Source organism: Branchiostoma floridae, chromosome 2 (genome assembly GCF_000003815.2).
Source record: "Branchiostoma floridae strain S238N-H82 chromosome 2, Bfl_VNyyK, whole genome shotgun sequence".
In the NCBI taxonomy this organism is placed as follows: Eukaryota; Metazoa; Chordata; class Leptocardii; order Amphioxiformes; family Branchiostomatidae; genus Branchiostoma; species Branchiostoma floridae.
In genome coordinates this window covers 21,642,762-21,669,598 of record NC_049980.1, presented here as the reverse complement: position 1 = coordinate 21,669,598, position 26,837 = coordinate 21,642,762, and the positions used below count along the sequence as shown (strand labels likewise).

The 26,837-nt window shown below is 42.1% G+C and overlaps 5 protein-coding genes across 6 annotated transcripts in view; 2 read left to right on the top strand and 3 right to left on the bottom strand.

Moving 5' to 3' along the window:
* Positions 1-665: 665 nt before the first annotated feature.
* Positions 666-3,770, bottom strand: LOC118409053 (histidine N-alpha-methyltransferase-like). Its single transcript, XM_035809923.1, has 6 exons — positions 3,760-3,770; positions 3,171-3,379; positions 2,317-2,523; positions 1,659-1,717; positions 1,163-1,295; positions 666-868 (listed from the first exon to the last, which is right to left on the bottom strand). The coding sequence occupies exons 1-6, from the start codon at positions 3,768-3,770 to the stop codon at positions 666-668; spliced, it is 822 nt and encodes a 273-aa protein (XP_035665816.1).
* Positions 3,771-7,300: 3,530 nt separating this feature from the next.
* Positions 7,301-9,275, bottom strand: LOC118409629. The gene is made up of 4 exons (XM_035810783.1): positions 9,029-9,275; positions 8,361-8,753; positions 7,801-7,999; positions 7,301-7,518 (listed from the first exon to the last, which is right to left on the bottom strand). Exons 1-4 carry the CDS (start codon positions 9,139-9,141, stop codon positions 7,480-7,482), a joined length of 744 nt encoding a protein of 247 aa, XP_035666676.1. The 5' UTR covers positions 9,142-9,275; the 3' UTR covers positions 7,301-7,479.
* Positions 9,276-9,453: 178 nt separating this feature from the next.
* Positions 9,454-14,146, top strand: LOC118409630 (sugar transporter SWEET1-like). Its single transcript, XM_035810784.1, has 6 exons — positions 9,454-9,642; positions 11,642-11,719; positions 12,139-12,262; positions 12,476-12,637; positions 13,060-13,179; positions 13,370-14,146. Exons 1-6 carry the CDS (start codon positions 9,575-9,577, stop codon positions 13,448-13,450), a joined length of 633 nt encoding a protein of 210 aa, XP_035666677.1. The 5' UTR covers positions 9,454-9,574; the 3' UTR covers positions 13,451-14,146.
* On the bottom strand, positions 13,554-20,532 carry LOC118409627 (3-hydroxy-D-aspartate aldolase-like). Of its 2 annotated transcripts, none has more exons than XM_035810782.1 (10): positions 19,316-20,532; positions 18,589-18,684; positions 17,803-17,966; positions 17,099-17,194; positions 16,748-16,829; positions 16,418-16,499; positions 15,847-15,980; positions 15,693-15,758; positions 15,078-15,155; positions 13,554-14,549 (listed from the first exon to the last, which is right to left on the bottom strand). In XM_035810782.1, the coding sequence occupies exons 1-10, from the start codon at positions 19,505-19,507 to the stop codon at positions 14,478-14,480; spliced, it is 1,062 nt and encodes a 353-aa protein (XP_035666675.1). In that variant the 5' UTR covers positions 19,508-20,532; the 3' UTR covers positions 13,554-14,477. The 2 variants fall into 2 exon arrangements, with proteins under 2 accessions (XP_035666675.1, XP_035666674.1); XM_035810781.1 differs by having other exon boundaries at positions 13,554-14,553; positions 19,316-20,530.
* Positions 20,533-22,364: 1,832 nt separating this feature from the next.
* Positions 22,365-26,837, top strand: part of LOC118431390 — a 34,398-nt gene continuing 29,925 nt past the window's right edge. The window contains exon 1 of the mRNA XM_035842581.1: positions 22,365-22,615. Within this exon, the coding sequence (XP_035698474.1) occupies positions 22,614-22,615 (2 nt within the window). The 5' untranslated portion in view covers positions 22,365-22,613. The remainder of the gene's footprint in view (positions 22,616-26,837) is intronic.

Below are 26,837 nucleotides of genomic sequence, written 5' to 3'. Positions count from 1 at the left end.
AAGCAAACACACCAAGTGCAAACATGGGTATATATAAACCACAATGTCTTGAGAGGTCTTAGGCAATGGCTAAGGGTTAGATCTCAACCAGAGTAGAGTCTGCATATTTACAATATATTCTGTTTATCAAAACAGAGGTGCACTTTGAGTGGATGGTGTTCAGCACCAAGGACAGCTTTTTTATGTTTGGAAGGTGTTCAAAATCAAAAACAGGTGCACTTTGTGTGTGAAAGGTGTTCAGCACCAAGGACGCGTGTTTGGATGTGGATGGTAGACAGCAACACGGAGGGGTCCGTTTGTGTGTGGATGTTGTTCAGCACCACGGACAGATGTGTGTGTGAGAGTTGTGACGGTATGTGTGAGAAGGACAGTAGCCTTTCATTGAAGACGACATAACTTTTGATTAGACATTTGCATGCGATCTGTTCATATCTTTTTACCTACACTCACATATGGCCGTTTCCAAAAAATCATATCCTGTTGGTTGAGTAATTACTATTGGGCTTAAGTAATTAAGATTTGGCGTATCTTATTACCTGGGCGCCGAACCTTCGTCGAACCTTCATCATAACCTTCACATGTCTAAATCTACATATTGTTGTATCTGTCTATTCAGCATCTTACCAGCATTACAAACAAACGCAGTTTTCAAGTTCAAGTTAAAGTTAGAATTCACTGACGCCCGCAGGTGCCAGACAGATGACGCAATAACTGTCCTCATCATTTGTCCAGAGGGCATCTACCGCAAAGCCGCTCCTCTCCGCTAGGCGGAGCAGCTGCTTCATGTTCCACTTGCAGCTGGTGTTCGGCCCCTCGTAAAAATTTATGCTTTCGCCATCACAAAAGTCAATGTCGAGGCCAAGTTTTTCTGGAATGGAGAAAACGTTCGCAATGGAGACATAGAAGACTAAGGTTATAGTTGTGTTTATGTTAGTTTCCTGCTTTCCTTCTTTTTCTTTAACCCATTTGCCGTACACGGACAATCTTGGTCTGTCTGTAGATGAGCTGCCTTGTTACTAGATGTGATAGAAATGCTGTAGTTTTGATTATACCATTTCTTAGACATTTTTTTCGTCTCAGTCCTTTAAATTATAATCAGAATGAGAATTTTAGATATTGGATATCCATGCGTGGGAGCCCCGGACTCAGTAAGAACACTCACCAAGGTGCACCCTTTGTTTGCCGAAGCTGCTGAGGGATAGCTGAACGTAACTTGGTGTGTCACCATCTTCAGGGTTCTCCACGAATTGGAAGTTGAATTTAAACATGTCAGGGTTCATGTTTCCGCCAAAGTCCTAGGATAGGTTTGGCAGTAGAAAGATTGTTAATACAAGTGAAGAAAATTGACTCACAAGATAAGGTCCAGATATATATCTTCCCATTTGAAGCGTACTCCGGTCAGATGATTAACGACCGTCAATTGATGTCAACATACCTTACTTATGACTGATATCAGCATGCGTACGCGTTTAATGCAAACGGACATAAACATCTATGTAACCTTATTTGGGCAGATAACAGCATGACTGTTATCTTGCTTGATGTATATTAACATACCTGGCATCTCATGCGCAGATAGATATCAATTTGTTTCTGACCTTATTAAGACGGGAAATCAGGTTGTCTCGCCAGATTGGTATCCACTGATCACCTTACGCCTGAGACAAAGCCTCTCGGTCTGTGTTCAGGTCTATCCCAAGCACGAACCTGTCCTGATCTACATCAACAGTGGGGACGGGTTGTTAATCCTACACTCATATCACACATAAGAGCAAAACTGGAAATACAAGAAGTCGCCTGCGAAGATAAAGATTTTCACTGCAAAGAAAATCAGGTATTTTACCAGAAAAGTAGACATGGATGGAGAGACCAGCTGCCACGTAAGTCCCGGCATTTGCCTTCATTGCAAAGTTTGTTTTGGGAGTATGTGATATTCCGTTTCTCATGGAAGCGCTATGTTGGCTGTTTGTGTTCTTTCATAGGAGAAATCATTTAACCTTCAGTTAAAGAACTTTTACAAAGCATGATCTCCTTTGATGAAAATGATTCAAAACGGCACATCAATCTATACAGAGACAGGTGAAAATGATTTAGAGGGTCGAGCTTTGATTTTACACCCTTCGTAATCTGACACGAACGTGCACGTGGCACTGTGAATGATCATTGATGTAACTGCAACGTTTTTAAAGAAATTTCACATGTTCTCCAACAATGAAAAAAAAGTCAATTATGAAATCGTAACAGTACTACATGATTAGACGTAGGTACAAGTCCACATTTTGAGATCGTAGCTCTCTGTAACCCAGATATCCATACCCTTTAGCTGTGCGCGGATCTCCTGAAGCATCTTCAGCTGCTCATGGATGGAGACGCCGCCGAGGCTGCTGCCCAGAAACAGCAGTAATTTGGTACCATTTCTAGCGACAGAGTGTCGCACACCGTCCATGTATAACCCACAAAAGGGCTCCACAGTAAGGCCGGGGTAGTCTCTCTCCAGCTGCCGACCACAGGTCTCAATGAATTCTGTTTCAAAGGAATGCGATGAAAAAAGATCAGTTATGATAGATGACTTTGTACGGTTCCCTTTTGATTTTAAGTCAAGCTTCCAGCGTCTGAATTATACAGTTAGTATAGGGCAGCAATAATCATGTCAATCATAAATCATATTTAAGTTGTACGCAGTCGCAAAATTTGGATTAATCTTTTAATCAGTATGGGGGAAAAGATCATCGAGCATATTTTCCATGCACTGATTTTTGGCACTACCCTGTGGTATGTACTAGCCTGAGTATCATCCTCCGTAGTCGTGAGCCAGCGGTTACTACGGAGGATGATACTCAGGCTAGGTATGTACAGCCCATGTATCACTGGCAGTAATGAGAGCGGGAACTGTCGGGCCTGCCGCTAGAAACCTGTAAATCCAGTCTTCGTGGCCTTGGCCTAAATACTAATAGGTAGTGTAGGCTTTCTACGGGTCAGTTGAAGCTCTCTTCTGGGGTCAACTAATCCCCGCAAGCGAGACTGTGTAAGGACAGTGACATACTAAACGTTGGTTAAATGTTGGTAAACATTGTCTCCACTTATCTGATTGCTACTTGTGAACATTCTAAGCTCTTAGTTATTTACTGCCGTAGATAGAATCCATCAACAGAATGAAAAATCAAGAATACCCTTTGCTGTATCCACCGGCACAAACGTAAAGTTTCCCTGTCGCTTCAACATAGCCTCTATGATCAGACGGGTTTTGGAGGAAGCAGCGCTGCCGAGATCAACAAGAATGGCTGGGAACGACACTTTTCTGGCGATGTCGTCTGCGTGGGTCTGAAGTATACTGTACTCGTGCTGCCAGAGTTTGTAGCTCTTAGATGTTTGTATAATCCTAAAGAACAAAAACAGTAATGAAAACCATGTTCTGGACACGATGTAGTTCTTCCTAAGTGGTAGTGGTAGATAACCATTGGGATATAGAGAGTGCTTTTTTGGAACCGCAGGGACCGATTTTGTTTCAAAGTTTATAGGAGAATAACTCAAGAACGTGTTGAAGGATCGTCATGGTTTTGGTTATGAAGAAAGCCAAAGTGATTAACGCTATAGCTACGCACATGATAGGATACTAACTTGCGAATCTACAGGGAATTTGCACAATAAATGAAGAAAGTTTATAATCAATAGCAAATATGATAATTCACTTGAAAAGGTTAATATCATTTGGCAAAGGCATGAAGTCGACGTCGTGGAACTCTAGTTATGCATACTCACTCCTCACACATTTCTGACCCGCGTGTATCGTACAGGTACCCTCTGTTGACTTAAGATGGCCCAGGGCATATGAGCACTACTTTCAAAGTCCTGTAGGAAAATTGTCATAACTCCGTCATAGAAGCTTTAAAATGCCTCAAATCTGGTGTATACGAAAAACACAACTATAAGAATGCAAACATGAGTCATTTATGAAGTTACATACTCTGAATTTTGAGATATTACAATTTATTATGATGTATAATTTTTCCAACAAAATGTAGTCTAGAAAACCATTCCCAACGCGCAAATTACATGAAATTTTTTTAGTACATACTTACATATGTTCCCTTTCAGAACTAGTGAGATTTATTGAGAAACATGTTCCTGCTCTGTGAAAAATATTGATTTTTTCACATTTATGCATATAATTTTAGGGTACCTTTTTCTATAATCACCTTATAACTCAAAACAAAGACCATATACAATATATTCAACTACACCTGAGTGTAGAACAGGACATTTCCAACGATTTAATTTCCTTTTCAATCATTCTAAGTCATTGCTACCGTTTTCTACAAAGGTTTGAAGTTTGTACCATCAATTTTTACCCTGTAAGCCATGTTTTAGTAAATCTGCCCATCACTCAACGTGACAGGTCGTAATTACCACCTCCATGGGAAGGAATTAGCTGTAATTTGCACTTGTGCCATGACAAAAGAACCAAGGTTTATTGTTATGCGTAGACTAGTCTGTTGGTATAAACAGTTGTTTTGTAGCAAGATTGTTATTATGCTCATAGAACGAGAAAAGTTTTAGGCAGTCTTAGAGAATCAGTCTCTCTATTTACGTTGGAGATGGATTCTACAAGATGCACATCCAGAAAGCCGTACAAAATGTAAAAGTAGGGTTCAAGCGCCACCAACTGGGCCGGGTATTTTGGCCCCGCAGCGCGGCTTTGAATCCCTGGTGTCAAGAGACTGTACTATTCGGCAAAAACTCAGCAAAATTCGGTCAAAACAAGTCCGACTTTGCCTCTGTTGCAGTCTTCGAACGGGGCTGGTTTTTATTGGGGATGGGGGGGTGGGCGTTGGTTCGCGATTTTCAACGTCTAGCTACGTTTTCATGCGCCGGGAAAGGGATTTTGCCCAAGGAGCTTGGTTTGCCGAGGAAGGGAGTTTGCCGTGGCATAAGATAGCATCATTAGCTTGGGAAGGAAGGCGGAGGCTAATGAAACTCCTCACTAATACTATCTTATGCTACCGCAAGTTCTGCTTGGAGATAAGTTATATAGCTCAGATATTAACCCCCTTGCTCAATACATTACAACCTCCTTGACTCAATACTGCCAAACTGGGGTATGAAATGACGCGATTTTGGTCCAACAATTTTTTCGAACGCTCCAGAATAGAACAGAGAGCCAAATTGTGTGCTTTGAGAAGTAAGACATAATACGGGTTGCTATAGTTTGCATGAAATAGTGTATAAAACTGACCATGAGAACAACAAATCATTAGAGAATACTATGCAATCTACAGCCATAATGATTCTGACCTGTCGCCATGTTTGTTATCATTACTGATTAGAATGTTTGTTTAGGGCTGTCAGAGTAAAATTGCCCATGATGAAAAGAATTTTAAATCCACCCAAATGCATGTACAGTATACTTCGATGTGTAAACTTTTGTAGAAAAACGTGAAAAAAGTGCCATTGGTCTCCTCCTTCTATATTTCCCCCAAGACAATTGTACATAAGTTGTGTTATTTGGAGGTTGGTCCAGGCAGACAACCATATATATGATCTAGGCCGATAAAGGAAAATAGCCACACTAATTCAACTCGTATGTTCTTTTCTTTTTATAGCTAGAATCCTGTGCTTCCCTTATCAGAAACGCCCATGTTGGTGAAATGCCCTTTCCCCGGCCGTTATATTGGGCAAAAAAGTCTGGTCATTTAGGGCAAGGAGTTTATATAGAAATATATAGGGTGTCTTCTATTTAATGTGTTTATGTTGTGCTGTGCTCTTTTGCAGTTTACCTGAAGCACTTCAAGTATGATGCATAACATTTTTGATAAATGTTTATAGAGCAGCGGGAGTGGTTAAAACTTTCAGAAGCATGTCAAATACTTCAAACATCTATCTGAGTATGAGACTGTGATTTTTCCCCATCTTTTGTATGGGTTAGATTGTAGTTCTCCCTGGTTGTGAAGAAGGTACCTTTTGTTTGTCGTTCACACCCGGACAGAGACAAAAGACCAGACTACACATACACCGTGGCAAATACAACTTTTACAATGGCTGCCCTGCTGAAATTTAGGATTGAACAAAGAAGCTTCCATGTTTGCTGTGATTGACAAACTCAAAAGTGTCATATTTAAGTGTCAAATTTATGGTTAAAGAAAATGAATCAATAAGAAAAAAGAAATGACGATTAGAAAATAGAATGAAAGTTAATCAAAGCGCGTGCATTCCCATATCCCCATTCAGCGTTTCACAGATGTGTATTGTTTCTTGTTTTGTCGAAATCATTAGTGGTCATGAACCAATATTCTGTATGTATAAACACACGACTGTCTTGTCCTTTCCTTTGCACTTCCTCAGATTTTAGATATTGAGTGCGAGCAATTACCTCACCAGGACAGATTAGCGCCTGATTGGGATGCAAAGTGAAGGCGGGACACTGGGCGGCAATTATCACTCAAACTACTGCATATTTACAAGCTATGTGCTCGCACTTGGCTCATTTCAATATTCAAGTACCTAATAATCATATTTAAATGAGATATCTGGCAAGGCAGGCCTGGGCAATCTTAAGTGAATGGAGCCATAGAGGCACGTGTCTGCGCGGGGAAGTCAGGCCCGCCACAACTGGCAGCAGCTCGTCGGGTACGTCGCACGGGCTGGTGACGCCGTTACTACCGGTGGTAGGAATTTCACTAGGTCGGGAATCCATCAGAGTCGTTGAATTAACAGACAAGCCTTCACGACAGTGCTTAGACACCTACTGACGGTTGGTTCGACTGGTGAGACTATTTTACCTCCAGGCTATATCACGGACAAATTAATAATGCAGACCGCATGGTTGCGTCCTGTCTGGCGAGGGGGCACTCAAGTTCTCCTGTTCCAGGCTCGACTCGATCTCTGCTCCATTTAAGCTAAGGCGATTTTTAAAGGTTTATCTTTAATTTGAAAAGGATAAAATCATTAGTCTTATGGAGTGCATCTTTCTCAGATTTAATCCATAGCTGTTAGTTCAAGTATGCCCTATTTCCGTACTTTCAAGATTAACATTACCCCTCACCTATTATCGCCATCACACAGACAACCGTACCGTACTGACGAAAAAATCTAACTTAACGTTACATTACTGAATACTGTTTTACATTTTATGTTCGCATTTGATGGAAGATGAAATATAGAACTACTTATTTACAGTTACTGTTCAATTATCAAATATAACTAAAGAAGTATGTGTAATTAATTTGTAGATACAAATACACAGATACATTTGCTCTAGTAAATGTTGTCAAGAAAGAGAGTTTCAAAAAAAATTCACTGCTGCTTAGAGGAGATAAGTCTTTATTTCAAAACAAATCATTCAACCTATTTAATTTCTTTGCCAGCAAAAGTTGGCATGGCAACTGCATCAAGTCACGTGAATAACATATCCCTGATGTTCAGAAGCTGACATCAGTGGCATTGCTGTGAGGAGACTGTGGTTGGGAGGAACTATGTCCAACATTACTTGGGCTGATGTACAGCATGCTGAGCTCGCAGCTCCTGTGGTTGAGAAAACAGCATTGAGCTCAAGATATTAAGAAATCGGAACTTCATTATCGGAACTTCATTCTGAAGACTTCAAGTTGGGAGGAAATATATAAAAGGAGTACACTGGCCTGTACACGTCAATGTAAGTCATCTTGTGTACTATGGACCAACGAAAAATAAAGTCAAATATTGATGAAAGTAAGACATGACAGAAATCAGAAGATACTGCTATGTATGGGAACATGCCAGTTAAAATGTCATGCAGTGATCTGATGAAAAACACTATCATCTCACCTCTTGTTTCCTGTGCTGCTCTTGCCACAGCTCTATCGCTTGGTCTAGGGGAAGTTCATGGACTGCACCATGTTTGTACTGGGGAGGGGTGGCAGCGGTCTCTTCTACAGCCACTTGTAACTTATGCTTCTGTGGTGGGGTTGGCTTCAGCCCTGTCTCTTTGGCTACCAATGTTGCTGAAGTGTCCTGTTTCATAGCTCTGAAAATAGTTACAAGTACATTTTATATTCTAGCCTATAGCATATTTGAACATCATCGTTATAGTTTAAAAAGTAATCAGTAGGCTGCATTTATGGATTCCGAAGTATCCAAATACATATATAACATTTTGAGTTAATGTCCACATGATCAACCATATGGAATTCGACCCATGTTGTGCGGAACAGTCTTCAAGCTTGCAGACCACTTACAACAACAAATGTCATTATAGTTACTTATTTTCTTTGTTTGCTCACCATATGGCATAAACCTTGCATTTCTACATTTTGTGTTTGTGCCATTTGTATATTTTAACCATGGCAATACTAGTAGGATTGATCTATCAGTTCTAAAATACTTACACATTTAACCTTGGCATCTCCACTTTTCCATCAGAATATTTTGCCATGAAAGTCCTTGTCCTTTGCTGCTCTTTTGTCAGCACTTTACCACCTTGATTTGCAGACACTGAGATGTTGTCATAAGATTTGACGACTACAGTTTTCTTGTCGTCACTCTGTTGTTCTGTAAAATCCTCAATATCATTGTGGGGTAGCATTTCTTCTTTTGTATCTATTTCGCACTGTTCTTCGTCATCTTCCTGAATAGTTGTGATATTGCCAGATGAAATTTGCATCTTCTGTAGTTTTTCCATGGCTGCCTCTATTTCTCCCTTCTGGTGGATGAGCTGATGCAGCCTTTTCACCATGTCAATGATCCTTGCACCTTTGTCTGGTAAGGTATTCAGGAACCTCCTATATTGAACAAATTACAACATTTGTAAGAAAATAAACTACCTTTTTGTACAATGTCATGTAACTGGTTGTGGATGTATATGTTATAATCATCTGGTGTACTATGCCGGGCATCTTATCATTTAGACAAGTAAAGAAGGCCTTTATGGATACTGGTGAAAAACTATCGTAAAACAGTTCAGGCTAAGTTACAGCGGCCTTCTCTGGAAACGCTAAACGTTAGAGTCCTTATGAAATAGTCGGCAGTTAGTCACACATTGCATCGGAATCACAACCTGTTGTTGAGTAACAATTCCTGCCTCCGTAAAAGATCCACGAGCTCGGCCTTAGACTTGCCCTCCATGTCTTTCAGGTACCCCTGTCGCTCTTCAGCGGGAATGTTACTCATTCTTGCCTCTGTTCAAACGCGCGTTAACGTGCTTTCTCTGGCAGTCAAATAGGTAGACGAAAGACGATCACAACGTGACAGCTACCCAGGAACATCAATATGGAACAAACCATTTTTGCAAATGTGGGAGCAAGTAACCTATTTCGGCTAACAACACCTGTAAAATTAATTTTATTACCAATCTAGGTTGTACAAACTTCATAACAGATTAAAGATGTAACGTCCGTTACTTAAAATTGCTGACCAATAATTTTGTAAATCTGTATCATATTTCTCAAAGCTCTATAAATAAATTCTGTACCCCAAATTCTAATGGTATCTCCTTTAAGGACGTTTGACCTCAAGATGGCGTCCAAATAACATAGTCGAAAGCTTACGTGTTCAGTTTTCACTTTTAATTCTTCTGTTCCGTGCAATACTTCGTAGTTCAACAATGGAGGAGATAAAAGTGGTATCTACAGTCTGCCTGGTCTTCACACTGTGCATGTTTTCTGCAGGAATGTGAGCAAATTCCAACAATTTTACGAACCTCCTTGGTAGCATTTAGGCCACACTGATCATGAATGAAAGTATCTTCGGCTCTTATCGTCTCGGCCCTCGGGAGACGGTCGACAGCTCAGTCTGGGCCTCAGTCGGTTGAAATGAATGAAAATATGCCCAACTACTAAAAATGTTTATGACAGTGCTGGTATGCCATGTGTTGGGCAGAGTTGGGTAGGCTGTTGTAAGGTTGTTAACTTCGTTGAACCATCTTGAGTAACAGGATTGGATTTTGGGCTCTCGGATTTCACAACTCAGATGATGTCCAGTGTTCAGAGTCAGATGATGTCCAGTCATTCACAAATGTCATTTACAAATTACTTTTTTTAATGAATGACTGGACATCATCTGAATCAACTGGACATCATCTTTTTAAAATCCGAGAGCCGAAAACCCAAAATTATCGGGTTGGCGGAAACGGCTGCCCGGTCGGTCGGCGGAAACCGCTGCCCGGTCCGGTCCGGAGGTTGGTTTGGGGGGTTTCGAGTATACCAAATGTAAACAAGATGGCTTGCTATCGCAGCAGTATTTCTCGTGTAGGATGACCCAACAAATTTACAGTAGCACTAATATCGTAAACATTACCGTAATTTTGGAAATTCGAAAACGCAAACAGGGCGTAATTTCAATCTTGTACAGGTTTATGGTGAACACCAGATTTCGGTGCTGCCAGCTCATTAACGCTAATAAGATCGATAATGAGCCGCGTGTCCTCACCGTAAGAACTGATTAGCGCCTTGATTTTTTTGCGAAAATGTAATCTCCAACTCTAGTTTTATATTTATATACTCTGAAATGAGAAAACTGTAGGTTGCAATGATTTGAATGTGTAATTTATCGGAAGTTTTCTGCATTCCATGTGGCGCACATTAACGTTAGGTCATTGACCCCGAAATACGCAGCGTGTGTGGCCACGTGGATATGTGTGAGACGCTTCTAATAGGGGACAGCAGTAAACGTTATTACTAGTATTACTTGCTCTTCGGAATAGCTTAAGATGTGGTCATTCATCAGAGTATGAGTCATTTGTGTTGAAGATTGATTGCTAATTAAGAATGAGCGACAGAGACGTCTGGAGGAACTTTATAGTGTCACCTGATGGATGAACTGAACTGAACTGAAGAATTTTTCTCGAGCCGGCCGTGGCCACGTTGTTTATCGCGGTGTTAATTGGGATCGAGCCTCTCTGAGACTGGATGGGATTATGCTGACTTTCAGTGCTTTGACCACGAACACATTTGTTCAATCCTTAGTTAAATCTTTATTATCTTTATCATATTATCTTATCATGCTGTATGATTGATAATTAATTATGTTCTCATGAATATTCCATGTACACAGTATTCAACAGATGAATATTCTTAATATTACCGACCGCTCTCCACGTGATAGCGCCCCATAAATACGGCTGTAATTACGATCGGATTTACGACGTGTACACGATTACGCTCATCGTAATTTATTTACAGAATATTACCAGCCGTTTTCCAACCTAAACCCCGTCCAAAATTCTGTAAATTACGTTTAATATTGAGATTACAATGTTTTCTGCTGCAAGGAGGCGCAGCTGCACTAGATACCTTACTCTGCTGTAGGCAATACTCAAAACCCCCAAACCCAACCTCCGGACCAGACCGGGCAGCGGTTTCCGCCGACCGACCGGGCAGCCATTTCCGCCAACCCAAAATTATCCTATCCTGTGGCCTGATGAAGTACTGAATATGATTCCTTGGTGTCCAGGAATCAAGGAACTATGAACTTATTGATAGGGTTATGATGTTGTTTTACACAGTCATCATGCAAATAAAAAGGTTTTGAAATTAAAGAAATTTGACAGCCAGACCTATCATTGGAGTAATATTTACATAGTGTAACATTGACCTAGATAATAAGCAAAATTGTCTGTCACAGTGTCATGATCAGAATGCCTTCTAATTGTCCTTGTATCTCTGACCAACAGCCCAGACTGCTTGAAGATGTGGAGGACCAGAAGCACCCAGAACATTCCATTTCTCCCCTTTCTGGTAACCTGCATCAAGTATGTGCCATTTCAGCCAGCTTATCTAACAAAAAATTTACAACTCATAAAAAAGGTCATAATTACATTCACAACTCTTCATCACAGACAGTCAATTATTTATACATTTGTCAGTGACATCAGGTAAAGGAGCTGCTGAGGTCTGATTGGCTGTGCCCATAATTGTACAAAAAAACAGGATAAAGATAAAAATTTAGCACAGTCCTGCAGAACTGTGGGAATTGAAATTTTGTGTGACAAAAGGGAAGGTGCTCTGAAATTTAACATCTTGCCATGTTATTTAAAGTCTTTATTTTTAGCAGCAGTGTGACATAACATGTACTAGTAGGTATCAGAGTTATGGGGGTGATTAGTTTCAGACAAATTGTCATGATGAGATTTGTCTTTTTACAGTAATTTAATATGGCTTTACTTTTCAGTAATCTGATATGGCTTTACTATGGTCTGTGGCAACAAGACTCTACCCTGATCATAGTCAATGCTGTCGGTGCAGTCCTACAGTCCATCTGTATGTTCACATACATGGTCGCCTCCAAACAGAAGGTACAAACAGATCTTAAATTGCCACTAAGGAGGTTTGTGAGTGAGTGTGTATGTGTGCTTGGAACTGGTGGAATAATTGTCTCACAATTCATTTATCAGGTCATTTCTGAGTGAATCAAAGTACATGACATTGTATATTATGCCAATAAGGTTTGTGCCCTGTGCATGTATTTCACCAGTTAAATTGACAGTTTTGGTTTGTTAACCTTCCAGAGCAGGCCCATGAGTCAGATATTAGTAGGTGTGGTTGTCCTGACCACCCTGTATCTGTACCTCACTATAGTCATCACCAGTCCCACTGTCCTGGTGGACCGGCTGGGGTTGGCAGGAGCTGGTATCACCATGCTCATGTACACTTCTCCAATGATGGAACTGGTGAGTGTACAGCATACCTTATACTGCTCCTGCTCATGTGAACTCTCTTCATGGGAGGAACTTTGAACACAGACTATGTCTGCAAGTAATACATTCATTGCTGCATGTACCATCACCAGGTGGTGCAACAATGAGAAGTTATCCAGCTGGATCAAGCTGGCGTAGGATTTGGGGATTCTAATTGAATGGCTTCTATTGTATTTTGTTCTGCTCATCACCAACAAATTTGTTAGCCTCCTTAACTACATGCTAGAATTCTGACTGTCTCAGTAGCAAGTTTTTGCCTTCTTTGCAACATCACTCTCTTTGCCAGTGTTTATAGACTGCATGCATCAACCTTCAACGTAACAAAGGGTGAATCTTATACAAGCAATCAAATACATACCATTAGAGCATCTATCCATTTTGTGTCCAACATTCAGGTCACTGTGGTCAGGACGAAGTCCACCAGGTCCATCTCCAGACCTCTGACAGTTGCCACTTTCTTTGCTTCAAGTCTGTGGTTTTACTATGGCTACCTCCTGCAAGATCTTTACGTCCAAGTAAGTATGATGAGAGCCATGCTGTCTCTATGGCTGACCAGCTATGGGACTGATAAATATATAGAAACCATCTGTTTGGCTTTGATTGAATAAGTAAAGATGTACAGCTATCTGGGATTTAACATTTCTGCAACCTTATTCTTCACAGTGTGTGATCATTCCTTCTCACAGCTCTGTCTCTATTTTCCAGGTTCCCAATTTACCTGGGATCATCTCCAGCATTGTCAGGCTGTACTTGTTCTGGAGGTACCCAGGGGAGAAACTAGCTTGAACTTTTGTTGCATGAAAATGCCAGACATTGTGGAATTGCCACAGTGCATTATATGTGCATTATACTTGGCATGGTATAGGAAGGACAAGACCTGGGTTTTTTTATCATATCAGGTATAGAATTATTGTGATGACTATTTCTTGGTGTTTTTTTTTAATTTTTTAAGTTATATATTGCAGAACTCTATTCTCATCTCACTGAGCATTATTTTACTAGGTCATCTCCAAAGGAAGTAAATCACCAAAGGAGGTGGGACCTAAGTGAAGGAGGTGACTCAGAGGTGTTGTCATCTCTGATTGTATTGTTAAAAAATTACGAGATTAGGCTGGGAAAGTTTTTATCAATGTACGGTTAAGGACAATCTTACTCACACAATTTTAGCCATGGGACAGTGTAACTCTGTGGGTTTGCTTTGGTTTATAACGGGCTATTGCACTGGGGGCCTAAGCTAAAGCCCTGTGTTACTCTGACTCCCAGGGTGCCCCCATTTCTGTAATGTACCTGGCATAAAGAGCAGTCTTCTCTGGGCAGACAGTATATTGCGATTACAAGTTAAGTACATGTATATACAAACTACTTGCTAGACACCGTAACTCAAACATTTCTGTTAATATTAGTCCATTCCTTTTAATTGTTTGTTTGACAACAATTAATTGTTTGTTATGAATGAATACAATGAAATTTGATAAATGAGAATCTACACATTGCTATTCTTATGATGTGCATCTTCTTTAACCAACTTCTCATAAATTACAAAATACAAAATGTAGAATTATTGTTATTGCAATTATTATCACTGTTAATTTTTATAGCATATGAAATGGTCTTTCAAGTACTGATCGTTAGGTAGACTACATTGTGATATTTTTTAATTAGTTTTCCTTTTTTTAAGTTGTCCGAAAGTGTAAAACCTCCATGGCTGTCTTCTCATATGGAAATGATTAGCTATGGTTGGTCCTCTCCTCCCAGGTTTAGACACCAGGGCCACGGCCTGTGATTGGCCACATGGCCTCCACTCGCCCTCCTCTCACCCCAACAAGCCAATCATAGAGGTTGACAGTTGGATCACAGTGTCCTGGGATGAGCCACACTTGGTCTCCTATCTGGAAGAAGTAAAATGTTTCAACAGAGAGTAATGCTAATATTTTATGTCTCTGTTATGTTAATGTCACATCACTTACAAAAAAGGGCTGTTGGCAATTTGTTCTCCTCATAGTGATAATGACTTGTTTCCATCACTCTCAAGTTCCTTCAGCATTACTCTCATCTATATCTATATTTGTCTGCCCCACATCTAACGTGCAAGCACGTCTAACCCCCACAGGATGGGGAGCGACCGACGTTCATCCGGAGAGTGAGTGAGTGAGTGAGTGAGTGAGTGAGTGAGTGAGTGAGTGAGTGAGTGAGTGAGTGAGTGAGTGAGTGAGTGAGTGAGTGAGTGAGTGAGTGAGTGAGTGAGTGAGTGAGTGAGTGAGTGAGTGAGTGAGTGAGTGAGTGAGTGAGTGAGTGAGTGAGTGAGTGAGTGAGTGAGTGAGTGAGTGAGTGAGTGAGTGAGTGAGTGAGTGAGTGAGTGAGTGAGTGAGTGAGTGAGTGAGTGAGTGAGTGAGTGTCTATGTTGTTTGCCCACCTTGTATTTCCCCGGTGGTACAAGGACTCCATGTTCATCCCCACCACAGTGATACACAATATCACTGTTGGGGTACACCTGAGGAATGATCAAGATGCAAAATGTTATGTCCCTTCTGTCTGGAGTTGGTGATTCACTTCAAATCACCCGGATGGAGGCCTGGCGAACCTCCATTCCGTATCAGCCACACGGTGATATACATCAGCGAAAGGGTATGTCACCCCGAGAGGGGCGGCATAACCCCGCCGCGCCGTGAGTAAGCATGTGCGAACATGCACAGGGCTAGCCCTTAGTAATAGCCACTGGCTTGTTGGGCAACCCTGGCTGTTTGTTAACAGCTGAACAAATAAATATAAATATAAATATAAATGTTATGTTGGAAAATGTAGGTCATCTCCCACAACATAAGAAAGTTATGGCTGCGTAACAGCATGTTAAACAGAAAAAGGTTAGTCTGCAAGCTAGATAAAGATGCTATGCTGCTGTCAGTAGTGTGTGATATGACAAAGCTGGATTGTTACATGATGAATCACAGAAAGCTATTAAGACCACAGAGAACAGCAACTATATGTATACAGTACCTGTTTGTGGTTCATGCATTGATATGTCACCTACCAGTGGCACTCCTGAATCCATGCTTATGGCTTTCAATCCAGCATCTACAACAGCACGATTTCCTTCCTGTAATAATGGAACGTTCTATATTAACTATCAAATTGCCGATAACATAAGAAACAATAAGGATGGTTTTGAAATTTATTGTACTTACAGGAACACTCTGTACAGTAGCCAGGACAAACAGGCTCTGGTGGAACTGGTGTACTGGTTGGCCATCCTCACCAAAGTTCCTTCCATAGTCTGCATCCATGAACACATAGGACCCTGGCTGGACTTCAGTGAACACTGAAATCAATCAAAAAGTGTTTTATCTTCCTCCTTACTTTCCATACTATCACTCAATCAGATTTATTTAGGTGTGTTACAGAGGCAGATGAATTTATTTTTAAAAGGCAATGTTATATCAAAGAAAACTATGATGACATTATTGCATGTCAGAAAAAAAAAGATAGAATTTACATTAATAGGCTTCTAAAGATGAAGTGTGCTTAACCACATTCCATTTTTGTATTTTGTCATCATCATGACCCATTCTATAAGACACCAAGAGGCAGACAACTGAATGAAGGGAAGACTAGCAACTTTATATATTAGTTAAGTCTAGGAAACACAAGTTGAGCCATTCCAGAAAGAGCAATCAAACTGGTATTATGTCATAGAGAGATAACATACCCCTTTACAAAAGTTTAAGAGATGCACCATCCTTTAGATGATTAGGTTACCTCCACTTTTAGCCTCGTACATGTATGTTCCAGTTCCCCCTCCTGTCACATAGTCACAGCTGATTTCTGCATCCTCAAGAGCCTGTGAGAGGATGTTTGTATAGCTCAGTTGTCAGTGCAACTGTAGGTAAATGGTATTGATGGTTCAATATGATATCCACATAGAATTGAATAGGTTACGATGTATGTAACTTCTTTTATTTTGCATATACAGTATAATTCTGCCAGAGCATGTGAAAAGACTGGACATTAGAAATGCACATTCAATGATTAGCACTTGGATACTTCATTCAGTTTATTTGCTATCGGATACCGTTGACTGCATGATACCTTGAGTGCTGTAGCTGCCTTCTCTACAGCTGCAGCTGTGGCCTCCGCCCGCTCCTCTGCCTTGCGAATGTGCTGGTTAGCCCTGAGTAGAGAGGGAAAACACGGCACGTCAAGAAAGCCATTAGCAATTGATGGACTGTACATGTACAGAAATTTTGTTTAAATGGATGGCCTGATCTCCACCCCTAATTTGGCTCCAGTATAGGCGAACGGTCTCTTTCCCTCTGCAAATAGCTACACACAACAGGTTAAAGCCATATCATTGACGGTAAAAATAATTGTGTGGTTTTGGTGTATCACATAGTCTGTTAGTGCGAGCAGATTAGCAAAACGTTCCGAAGTCGTACTCACCCTTGATAACAATGGAGACCCTTGAGGGTGACATTCGGCAAACTATTGATTAGGCTGGCGAGTTGGACAACTTCAGGTCCAGGCAGTACACCACACCTACATGAAACGAAGGGATGTTCATCAGAGATGAAAATTGGTTTTGAAAATAAACACTTAGCTTGAAGCCAGTCTTTTACTCGTCGTATAATGCGATGTATATGCTATGTACGTTCCAAGAAACTTTCCCGTGCGTTACAAGAAAATTTCCCATACGTTCCAAGAAAATTCCCTTTACATGTGTACAATGACCTCACGGTTGACCACATGTGTAGTCCTGTGTACGAGATTTTCCTTGCCCTGGTTTAGAATAAGTTTTAACCAATCATATCTTTAATATACTATAAACTTGCTTCCCTATTTTATGCACCCGTTCACATTGTGTAAATATGTTATCTTGATTATCAAATAGTTTTTTATCTTCTACAAATTAATATAACGAATCAGCCATGTATAGTAATTTTCTTTTAAAATAATTGTCCATTTTAAGGATTTGCAGTAACGTATGCGAGGCGAATCCAACATGGCCTGGGTGCATGGAAGTTTGCCATTAGGACAACAGAATGGAAAAATCGGATTGACCTCTGAAGTTGATCATACTTGGCTTTCAGTCATCGGAACATTCACATAACTCACTGAGAACACCCTCTTTGTGATAAGATTCTCACCGAGGCATGCCGACATTGACATCGACTAGGACGCCAATGTCGACCCCCATCTGTTGTGCCGCGTCTGACAGGTCCCTGATGTTCTGCTGGCTGTCCACCACTATAGATATCGTAGCGTGCTGCGCCAGGGACATCAGTCTGCACAGTTTGGAGCGGCTTACGATCTGTGCAGATTTAAGTTATTGGGGGCACACCCCAGTTAACGTTCATTTTGGGTCTAACACTATTCGACGCTGCACTCCCTTCAAGTCCAGCGACCGTCTCGTCCATGCATGAAATAATATTGAAGCAGAAAAACAGTATTTTGGAGTATCGAGTGTAAGTCTAGAATAACCGGGTTTGTGTTCCTACAACCTGTTTAGATTTGATAACTTCTAGAGGAAAGGGTATTTTCTGGTAAAAAAACAATGGGCATATCAACGAGGAGTTAACCCATCGCCAAAAGTCTCAAAATGGATATCTTTTAGACAACCTCCTAGGTGCAATCAAGCACACCATATCAACTGTATTTATTGTAACAAAACGTATCTTGTACTTATGTTTGCCTCTATTGTTTTGTTAGTAGAATTGTAAGATTTACTTTTTATTTCATAGTCTGTGACGTTAGTCCTCAACGAATGTCGCTGTAAGTTCCCTTGTAAGCTATATGTATAATGTCCTTGGTACAATCAAGCCATACTACCAATCGATTGTTGAAAGACGGGTAATGGGACGAAATATAACTATTCCTTTAATGGAAAACACGAATTATCTGAAATGTAGACTGCACACGAAAAACAACAATACCTCGTTGGTGACAAGAACATCCTCAACCCCTCCGTGCACCATGGCCTGAGCTTCCGTCAGTTTTTGAACACAAACACCTACAGCACCGTGAGTAACCTGTAAGAGCCGTGAGAAATAGAACAACAATGACGATACCTTTTATGGAGGTATTGCATTTGTTTCTGGTATGTGTATTGGCTTGTTTGTTTGTTTGATTTTTATAAATGAAACCTCATATAAGGATGAACTGAACTGAACTGATACTATTAAAATACTCAAAATGGTAAAACACATCAATCCAATGTCTAAACTGATCGCTGTCGACATCTATTTACTCTGAAAACTGAAAACTCTGGAAAAAAGTTAACAGTGGGAGATAGGTACATTTTAGAGATGAGCATTTCAGAGGATTGGCGAAAAATGATTAGCTTTAGAAATTGCCCATCATACAAAACATGCAAAATCGTCCGATGGTATATTAAAACCACATTAAATCCTTTGGAAAGCTGGAAAGGTATTCCATTGAGTAGCAAGTCCAATACACTAAAGACTTTAGTTCTCTACACAGTTGTATTGAGACTGTTGTTAATAACAGACGGTAACGCCACCAAGGTACAAAGTTCACCGCGTATCACCAACTTACAAAATGGGCGTGTACTAGACCCACCTGCAGTCTAGCCAGCGTTGGGCACTTGTGAGACTTGGCATGGGGTCTGAGCTTCAGGTTACTGTACTGTACTAGACCCACCTGCAGTCTAGCCAGCGTTGGGCACTTGTGAGACTTGGCATGGGGTCTGAGCTTCAGGTTACTGTACTCCTTCAGAGTTATTGGCATAGTTTTTAGGTTCTCCTCCAACTTGTCCAAATCGACCAGGAGAGCTGGGGTGTCAATGTCGCATAGAGCGTCCCCTATCCTACAGGGGGTGCGGGGCCCCGCCATGGCCGCGGACAATCCACAGTCGGCTGTCTACAGTACGTTGGTGTTCCTTTCCTGACAGTCAAACCTAATCCTAAAACAGCTAGCAGGGCGGTTTACGGCCTTTTTACCCTGGAGCCTTTTATCATTATGATTATCATTCGCGATTGCTATGGAGTTCCTTGTGGCTTGAGAGATAGTGGACAGTCCGTGCGAAGTCGAGCTGCCTGTTACCTCGGCGAAATGATAAGTACGCTCCTTTGACCCCTGACGAAATATGCACTTGTTACCGGCAACAAGAAGGACATGTTTACGGTGCCATTTGATTGGTCAGCAGGTCTGTGCCCTTGCTAGTGAACAATAAACCTATCCCCAGATTGCCTTACTTTTAGGCAGGAGTTTGATTTTGGCAAAGTAAAATATTCCATGGTGCCACAAGCAGCCTTGTCTTGAACTGCAATATAAAAAAACGGCTAACTAAAAATAAGCAAAGACATATTTTATGATCTTCGTATCCGGGGAGATCTTGATTATGGATTGAAAATAATTCAAATAGAGCGAGTCACTGCCAGTATTCCACATGGTAATGCACTCTTTATAGAGCAGTAATCTATGTTCCATATTAGAAGTAGGCCGGTACTAGGACCCCCACGGTAGTTTGGTTGGTCCTGTGGGTGGGGACAAATATCAGCAGAACCTGCGGAGAGGAGCGTCAAATATTTGCCTGATTGACCTTCATGTGACTTACAAAGTTGTAGTTCATACAGCCCACATTGACTAATGTGAGCTTCCTTGTCAGGTTTTCTGTTTCAACATTCATTCTTCTGAAAGGTCTTTCCCAAGGAAAAAAAACAGATATCATAACAACTGTAATAGCAAGGTTATGCCTAGTATGACACTATGCTCACTTGAAGGGACTTTACTTTAATGCAGCAATCAAGTTTACTTTTGTTAAGATCACATATATAGAACACTGTCTGGAGTCAAGTCACGTATTTCTTGCACCTCATTTAGGAAACAAAGTTGATAAGGCATTAGTCCCAAAGGGAACAAGATCAATTATAGTGGGGCCGCGTAGCACAGTCGGTAGTGTATTCGGCCCGTGACCGAGAGGTCGCCGGTTCGAATCCGCCTACCGTGTTGCCGGTCTTGTGCCCTTGGGAAAGGCACTTTACACGACTTTCCTCACTTTACTCAAGTGAAAAATGAGTCGTCCCTCGGATAGGACGTTAAATGGAGGTCCCGTGTATGGGGAGAGTCACACCCCATGCACGTTAAAGAACCCCCACACGTGCGATGGTGCGGTGTGCGTTGGTGCAAATCCTTCTGTCGGGAGTTGGTGATTCACTTCAAAATCACCCGGATGGAGGCCTGGCGAACCTCTGTCTCGTATCAGCCTCATGGTGATCTACATCATTCACCCGGACGGGTGTGTCACCCCGTAAGGGGCGGTATAACCCGTCGTGCGCGAACATGTGCGAACATGTACAGGGTTAGCCCTTGATAATAGCCTACGGCTAGTTGGGCAACCCTGGCTGTTTGTAAACAGCTGAACAAATAAATAAATAAAAAAAAAAAATACTAGGATCACCTTCGCCGGGGAAGGTTGATATATTTTTCGCAATAGTTCTGTGGTTGTACGAGTGCATACCTCAAGATGGATCTTCATGATTGCTGGCCTCTCTCATAGCCGTCCATTTTAAAATGGACGGCTATGAGAGAGGCCAGCAATCAGCGACCCAGTACAAAAAGAAATGGCCAGCAAAAGTGCCAAAAAAGTCCATAGAGAGCCTGCTATGGAGGCTAGGTAGGCCCTAGGTATCAGGAAGAAAAAAGGTCAAATTCGGCAAATAATAGGCATCGTAGCAGCTTCCTAGAGTGCTGCAGTGGGCTAGTAGGAAGTGAACATCATGAAGCTTTGCAAATCAGGCCCATTTGCATAACTGATGAGAAAATACTAAAATGGCTTTTTTCCTAAGATAGGACGTCAATACTTTTGTAAAACTTTTGATTAACTGTTGTAATACATGTAAATGTGGACCTTATTTACATAATGAAAAAAAATCTTTGAAATACGTCATTCATAAAGTTAAACATCATTTGGCGAAGGAAACTCTAGTTAATTATTAAGTATGTGTAGGTGTACTCCTAGGATATGTTGTTATTACGTATACTGGTTATCAATATAGAGACGAAGAAATGGAATTTAGACTAGAGAAAGTAATTTTCCTATTGAAAATTGCAAATTGCTGTTCTTATTGCGGAACATCACTGCCATTACGAGAGACTAAGAATATAGTGTCAATTTAAAAGTATAAGGGCCACCTGATACCTTTGAAATATAATCATTATGTTGATTTAAGTATGAGGATCATCGGATCAAGGGACGTCTTCAAGGGAAATATTGTGTGAAAACCATATTTGTGTCGGGAAGGTTCTTCTGTTTAGTGTGTTAGATATACGTAACCTATGTCCCAGTAAATTCCCCTTGATACCGTGAATAAAGGTTTTCAGGGCGCATGGGCAAACCCACACACCGGACCTTTGCCCTACTTACCCTGGCAGAGCTATGAAGTGGCTTTACCGTAAGTTTACCTACCAATAGTCATTGGTTAAATAACATCCTCTGTGTGCTCTGCGGGGGTGTAACCTCCAGGATGACTCACTAAGATAATTTATAAGACATCTTTTATCTCACTAAAGTAAAGGTGAATCTGTGGGGATAATCAAAAAGAAAGATAAGTATTGTATTTTGTAACGTATTTTGTTAGATACTTAGCTGCATAGCTTTTCACCAGGAGGCAGCTTCAAAATCGCTATTATAATCCACCCCCAGACGTGAATGTTTCGTCCCCATGTATAAATATATAAAAGTACCAAAGATACATCAATTGACTCAAACTACGGGTGTTCTCCGCTCGCTTTACATCACGTCTTGTAAAATATAGTTTTGCAGATAATACTATTGAGAACATTGCATTCCCAATTATTTCGACTTTAATTGATTTTGATAGATAAGGTAGAGTATCCCATGTCCCAACGACGGTGACACGCGAATGGGAGGTGTGAAGACTGGTGGAGGCGGGAACTGCTAGTAATCTGCGGATGGAAACGTTGTGACTATCACATCATGTAAGTATAGGCAAATTTTGTCACTATGTAGGTTGTTTGTTGCATTTTTTTTACATTTCTTAAAGCAGGTTGTACTAAATGGAATTTAGGTAGAACTTTTAGAAAGGAATGTGAACATAAAAGGGCTATAAAAAGCCTTCTACATTTAGCAATTCTACACATTTCATGCACTGATGCAAAGGCACCCGATCACGTTCTGTGTCTGTCATCTCCTCAAATTTCCATGTCAACGTGCGCTACATGAGAATAGCGAAACGGGAAGATTGCTGTCAGCACTCAGTTTCCAGTGCGACTTTTTTTTAATCGTCACTGGTTTTTTACTGCGGAATATTTGTCGTCGCTGGCTTTCCAGTGCGGAAGGTGCTCTCAGCTGTCGGTTTCCAGTGCTGATTCGGAGTTTACCAGTGCTGAAGTTGGCGCCTCACTAGTGAACACCCAGTGCTGACGTATTAAACTTCGACACTGGCGGAAGGTGTTAGGCCGGACACAACAAAAAAAAAATGACAAAATAGAAAGCCCGATAAAAATGACTAAAAAAACAGCCGGAGCCTAACCTCTGCTTGGAGAGTACCTTCAGCACTGGACAACGAGTGCTGAGAAAGGAACCCGTTACTTCGGTACTTTTGCTGCACTGATGACATTATTGTCCTTTAAGAATTGACATTTTAACATGTCACTTTTACTGAAAGTATTTCAACGTGTTGATTTTGAAACATTGCCTTTTGGTATGAGGTCTTGGAACTATAGTTAGACTCCTTCCTAGGTCGTCGGAAGCAGTTTACCCAACCCTGACGGCAGGTTATCTAGGTTGCGTATCATGTTGTTTAATTTTAATTTGCTGATATTGTGGAACGTGCACCTCGTACTTCGTCATACGATGTTACACTCGCGGTCACTGCACGTAGCCAAACCGTCGAGTTCCAAAGGTCGATTCCATCGAAAAAGTATCTCAAAATCATTTTTCCGTTTTCAAGGGGACAATTTATGGTAATTGTGTAGTTTGCGGTTCCGAGCGTTGTATTTTGAGGCCGATAGCCCGGTTGCGCGTCGGTCGACGTTTTAGGTATCCGATGTCACGGTCACCTCTCGCTCGTTATTTTACGTTGCAACGCCGCTGTTTGAAAACCGACATCGCTTTTTTGAAACCCGACGTCGAAGCTCTTTCGAAATCCGACGTCGGTTTTGAAAATACACGTCGCTTTCTAAAACTGACGTCGGTTCTCAAAAACCACATCGGTTTGAACACCGATGTCGGTTTTGAAAAACCACATCGCTTTGAAAACCGACGTCGATTCTAAAAAGCAACATCGCTTTGAAAACCGACGTCGGTTTTGAAAAACTACATCGCTTTGAAAACCGACGTCGGTTTTGAAAAACTACATCGAGGATTAACTCCAGGGGGAGGGGCCTTTTACACCTTTCATTCACACCAACCAAACACAGATGTGTATTTGTTATCAAACCCACCATGGATCGACTAGTTAGGCATATTGCCTGCCCTTACGCCCCAGACAGAGATTCGGCTCCGAGCAGTTGGGAAAAATTTGAGACTTTATCATATGCCTCTTTCTTGTCCCGCCCTTGTTGGGGAGGGCGGACGAAAGACGCGGCACATAACAATGCCGCAATTATGCTCCCAAACCTCTGCAAGGAGCTTCCGACTGGTTTTGACATTTTTTTCCAGGCGGTTTTGTCGGGCCTTCTTTTTTGTTTAAACTTCCTCTTTAAACACTTGGTTTGGCGACATAGCAAAATGAAATAAAAAAAACAACGTTAAAACCAGTCCTTTTGCGTGGGGAGTACATATCACCGTGAACTAAGCTATATTTACCTTACACTCCTACAGGGCAAAAATTCTACATAGATGTGTATTACACTATGTGTATTATACTGTATCTCTCCAAGCAGAGGTTGCGCTTCGGCTGTTTTTCATGTGTTTTAGGCCTTTTTGTGGGGCTTTCAATTTTGTACAGGAGCCTTCATGTTCGCCGGCCAAACAGACGTGAAGAAAACAATACACAATAGAAAGCCCAGCAAAGAGACCCAACTGAACACGTCAAAAACTGGCGAAAACACCATTGCTTGGAGAGTACACTAACATGTCTAGACCTGTCAGTTAGCGGTGGTTGGAAGAACATTACTTACCTATAATGTCTCTTATCACGCCAAGGAAATATTGCTTTCACTAATCTAAGAGAATCGTTGCTGACTCACTTTGTATCAACTTATCTGGCGGAATCAGGTTGCTGTACATGTGCGAGCTTTGTGTGTGTGGTGCCTGTTGATGCGTTCATACTCTTCACACACACAATGAAAACACCAACACATGTGTTAGGATGGGGGCGAGTGCGTGCACACCGCAGGAATACTTTTATTTGGCAAAGGTACAATCGTAACGAAAGCGGAAGGTCAAAGATCAAATTGAACACCGAAACATCAATATCCAGAAGGGATCGTCAAACCAATTCCAAAGACATACGATTTTTCGTGATCACCTAAACCAAATTGTTAAAACATTAGCATACATAGCTGCTTATGTTGTTTGCCAGCCACGAAAGTACGAAGGCCGAAAAAGGGACGTTCGCCGACCTGATTTCGAATCCCCCCCCCCCCATTCCCATCTATTACAAAACAGTAGACGACCTGCTTTTAATAACGCCAAATTCCAATCAGCAGACGACCTGCTTTGGAAAACGCCCCCTTGCCTATCAGCAGATGACCTGCTTTCTATAACGCCCCCTTGCCCATAAGCAGACTACCTGCTTTCGATAACGCCCCCCTTGCACATCAGCAGACGACCTGCTTTGGAAAACGCCGCCCTTGCCCATCAGCAGACGACCTGCTTTCGAATACGCTCCCCTTGCCCATCAGCAGACGACCTGCTTTCGATAACGCCCCCCTTGTCCATCAGCAGACGACCTGCTTTGGAAAACGCCCCCCTTGCTAATTAACAGACGACCTGCTTTCAAATACGCCCCCCTTGCCCATCAGCAGACGACCAGCTTTCGAATACGCCCCCCTTGCCCATCAGCAGACGACCTGCTTTTGAGACCCCTGCTTTTGAGACCCCCTGCTTTTGAGATCGACCTGCTTTCGATAACGCCCCCTTTTCCAGGAGCAGACGACCTGCTTTCGAATACGCCCCCCTTCCTTCCCCATCAGCAGTCGACCTGCTTTCGAATACGCCCCCCTTGCCCAGGAGCAGACGACCTGCTTTCCATAACATCCCCCTTTTCCATCAGCAGACGACCTGCTTTCGAATACGCCCCCCTTACCCATAAGCAGACGACCTGCTTTGGAAAACGCCCCCCTTGCCCATCAGCAGACGACCTGCTTTGGAAAACGCCCCCCTTGCCCATCAGCAGACGACCTGCTTTCGAATACGCTCCCCTTGCCCATCAGCAGACGACCTGCTTTCGATAACGCCCCCCTTGCCCATCAGCAGACGACCTGCTTTGGAAAACGCCCCCCTTGCTAATTAACAGACGACCTGCTTTGGAATACGCCCCCCTTGCCCATCAGCAGACGACCAGCTTTCGAATACGCCCCCCTTGCCCATCAGCAGACGACCTGCTTTTGAGACCCCTGCTTTTGAGACCCCCTGCTTTTGAGATCGACCTGCTTTCGATAACGCCCCCCTTTTCCAGGAGCAGACGACCTGCTTTCGAATACGCCCCCCTTCCTTCCCCATCAGCAGTCGACCTGCTTTCGAATACGCCCCCCTTGCCCAGGAGCAGACGACCTGCTTTCCATAACATCCCCCTTTTCCATCAGCAGACGACCTGCTTTCGAATACGCCCCCCTTACCCATAAGCAGACGACCTGCTTTGGAAAACGCCCCCCTTGCCCATCAGCAGACGACCTGCTTTGGAAAACGCCCCCCTTGCCCATCAGCAGACGACCTGCTTTCGAATACGCCCCCCTTGCCCATCAGCAGACGACTTGCTTTCGAATACGCCCCCCTTGCCCATCAGCAGACGACCTGCTTTCGATAACGCCCCCCTTGCCCATCAGCAGACGACCTGCTTTCGAATACGCCCCCCTTTTCCCATCAGCAGACGACCTGCTTTCGAATACGCCCCCCTTTTCCCATCAGCAGACGACCTGCTTTGGAAAACGCCCCCCTTGCCCATCAGCAGACGACCTGCTTTCGAATGCGCCCCTCTTGCCCATCAGCAGACGACCTGCTTTCGATAATCGGTCCCGTTAATAGATCTTCCGT

Excerpts from the sequence above, each read along its gene's own strand:
- LOC118409053 (XM_035809923.1), bottom strand. Across the intron at positions 2,524-3,170 it reads GCCGGTGGATACAGCAAAGG|AATTCATTGAGACCTGTGGT; the intron begins GTATTCTTGATT and ends CCTTTGAAACAG. Across the intron at positions 869-1,162 it reads CAAACAAAGGGTGCACCTTG|AAAAACTTGGCCTCGACATT; the intron begins GTGAGTGTTCTT and ends TCTCCATTCCAG.
- LOC118409627 (XM_035810781.1), bottom strand. The coding sequence starts at position 19,507 with ATGGCGGGGCCCCGCACCCCCTGTAGGATAGGGGACGCTCTATGCGAC. Across the intron at positions 16,500-16,747 it reads AGGCAGCTACAGCACTCAAG|GCTCTTGAGGATGCAGAAAT; the intron begins GTATCATGCAGT and ends ATCCTCTCACAG. Across the intron at positions 14,554-15,077 it reads TACCACCGGGGAAATACAAG|ATAGGAGACCAAGTGTGGCT; the intron begins GTGGGCAAACAA and ends TACTTCTTCCAG.
- LOC118409630 (XM_035810784.1), top strand. The coding sequence starts at position 9,575 with ATGGAGGAGATAAAAGTGGTATCTACAGTCTGCCTGGTCTTCACACTG. Across the intron at positions 12,263-12,475 it reads TGGTCGCCTCCAAACAGAAG|AGCAGGCCCATGAGTCAGAT; the intron begins GTACAAACAGAT and ends TTAACCTTCCAG. Across the intron at positions 12,638-13,059 it reads CTTCTCCAATGATGGAACTG|GTCACTGTGGTCAGGACGAA; the intron begins GTGAGTGTACAG and ends TCCAACATTCAG.
- LOC118409629 (XM_035810783.1), bottom strand. The coding sequence starts at position 9,141 with ATGAGTAACATTCCCGCTGAAGAGCGACAGGGGTACCTGAAAGACATG. Across the intron at positions 8,754-9,028 it reads GAATTGTTACTCAACAACAG|GAGGTTCCTGAATACCTTAC; the intron begins GTTGTGATTCCG and ends TGTTCAATATAG. Across the intron at positions 7,519-7,800 it reads AGCAGCACAGGAAACAAGAG|GAGCTGCGAGCTCAGCATGC; the intron begins GTGAGATGATAG and ends TCTCAACCACAG.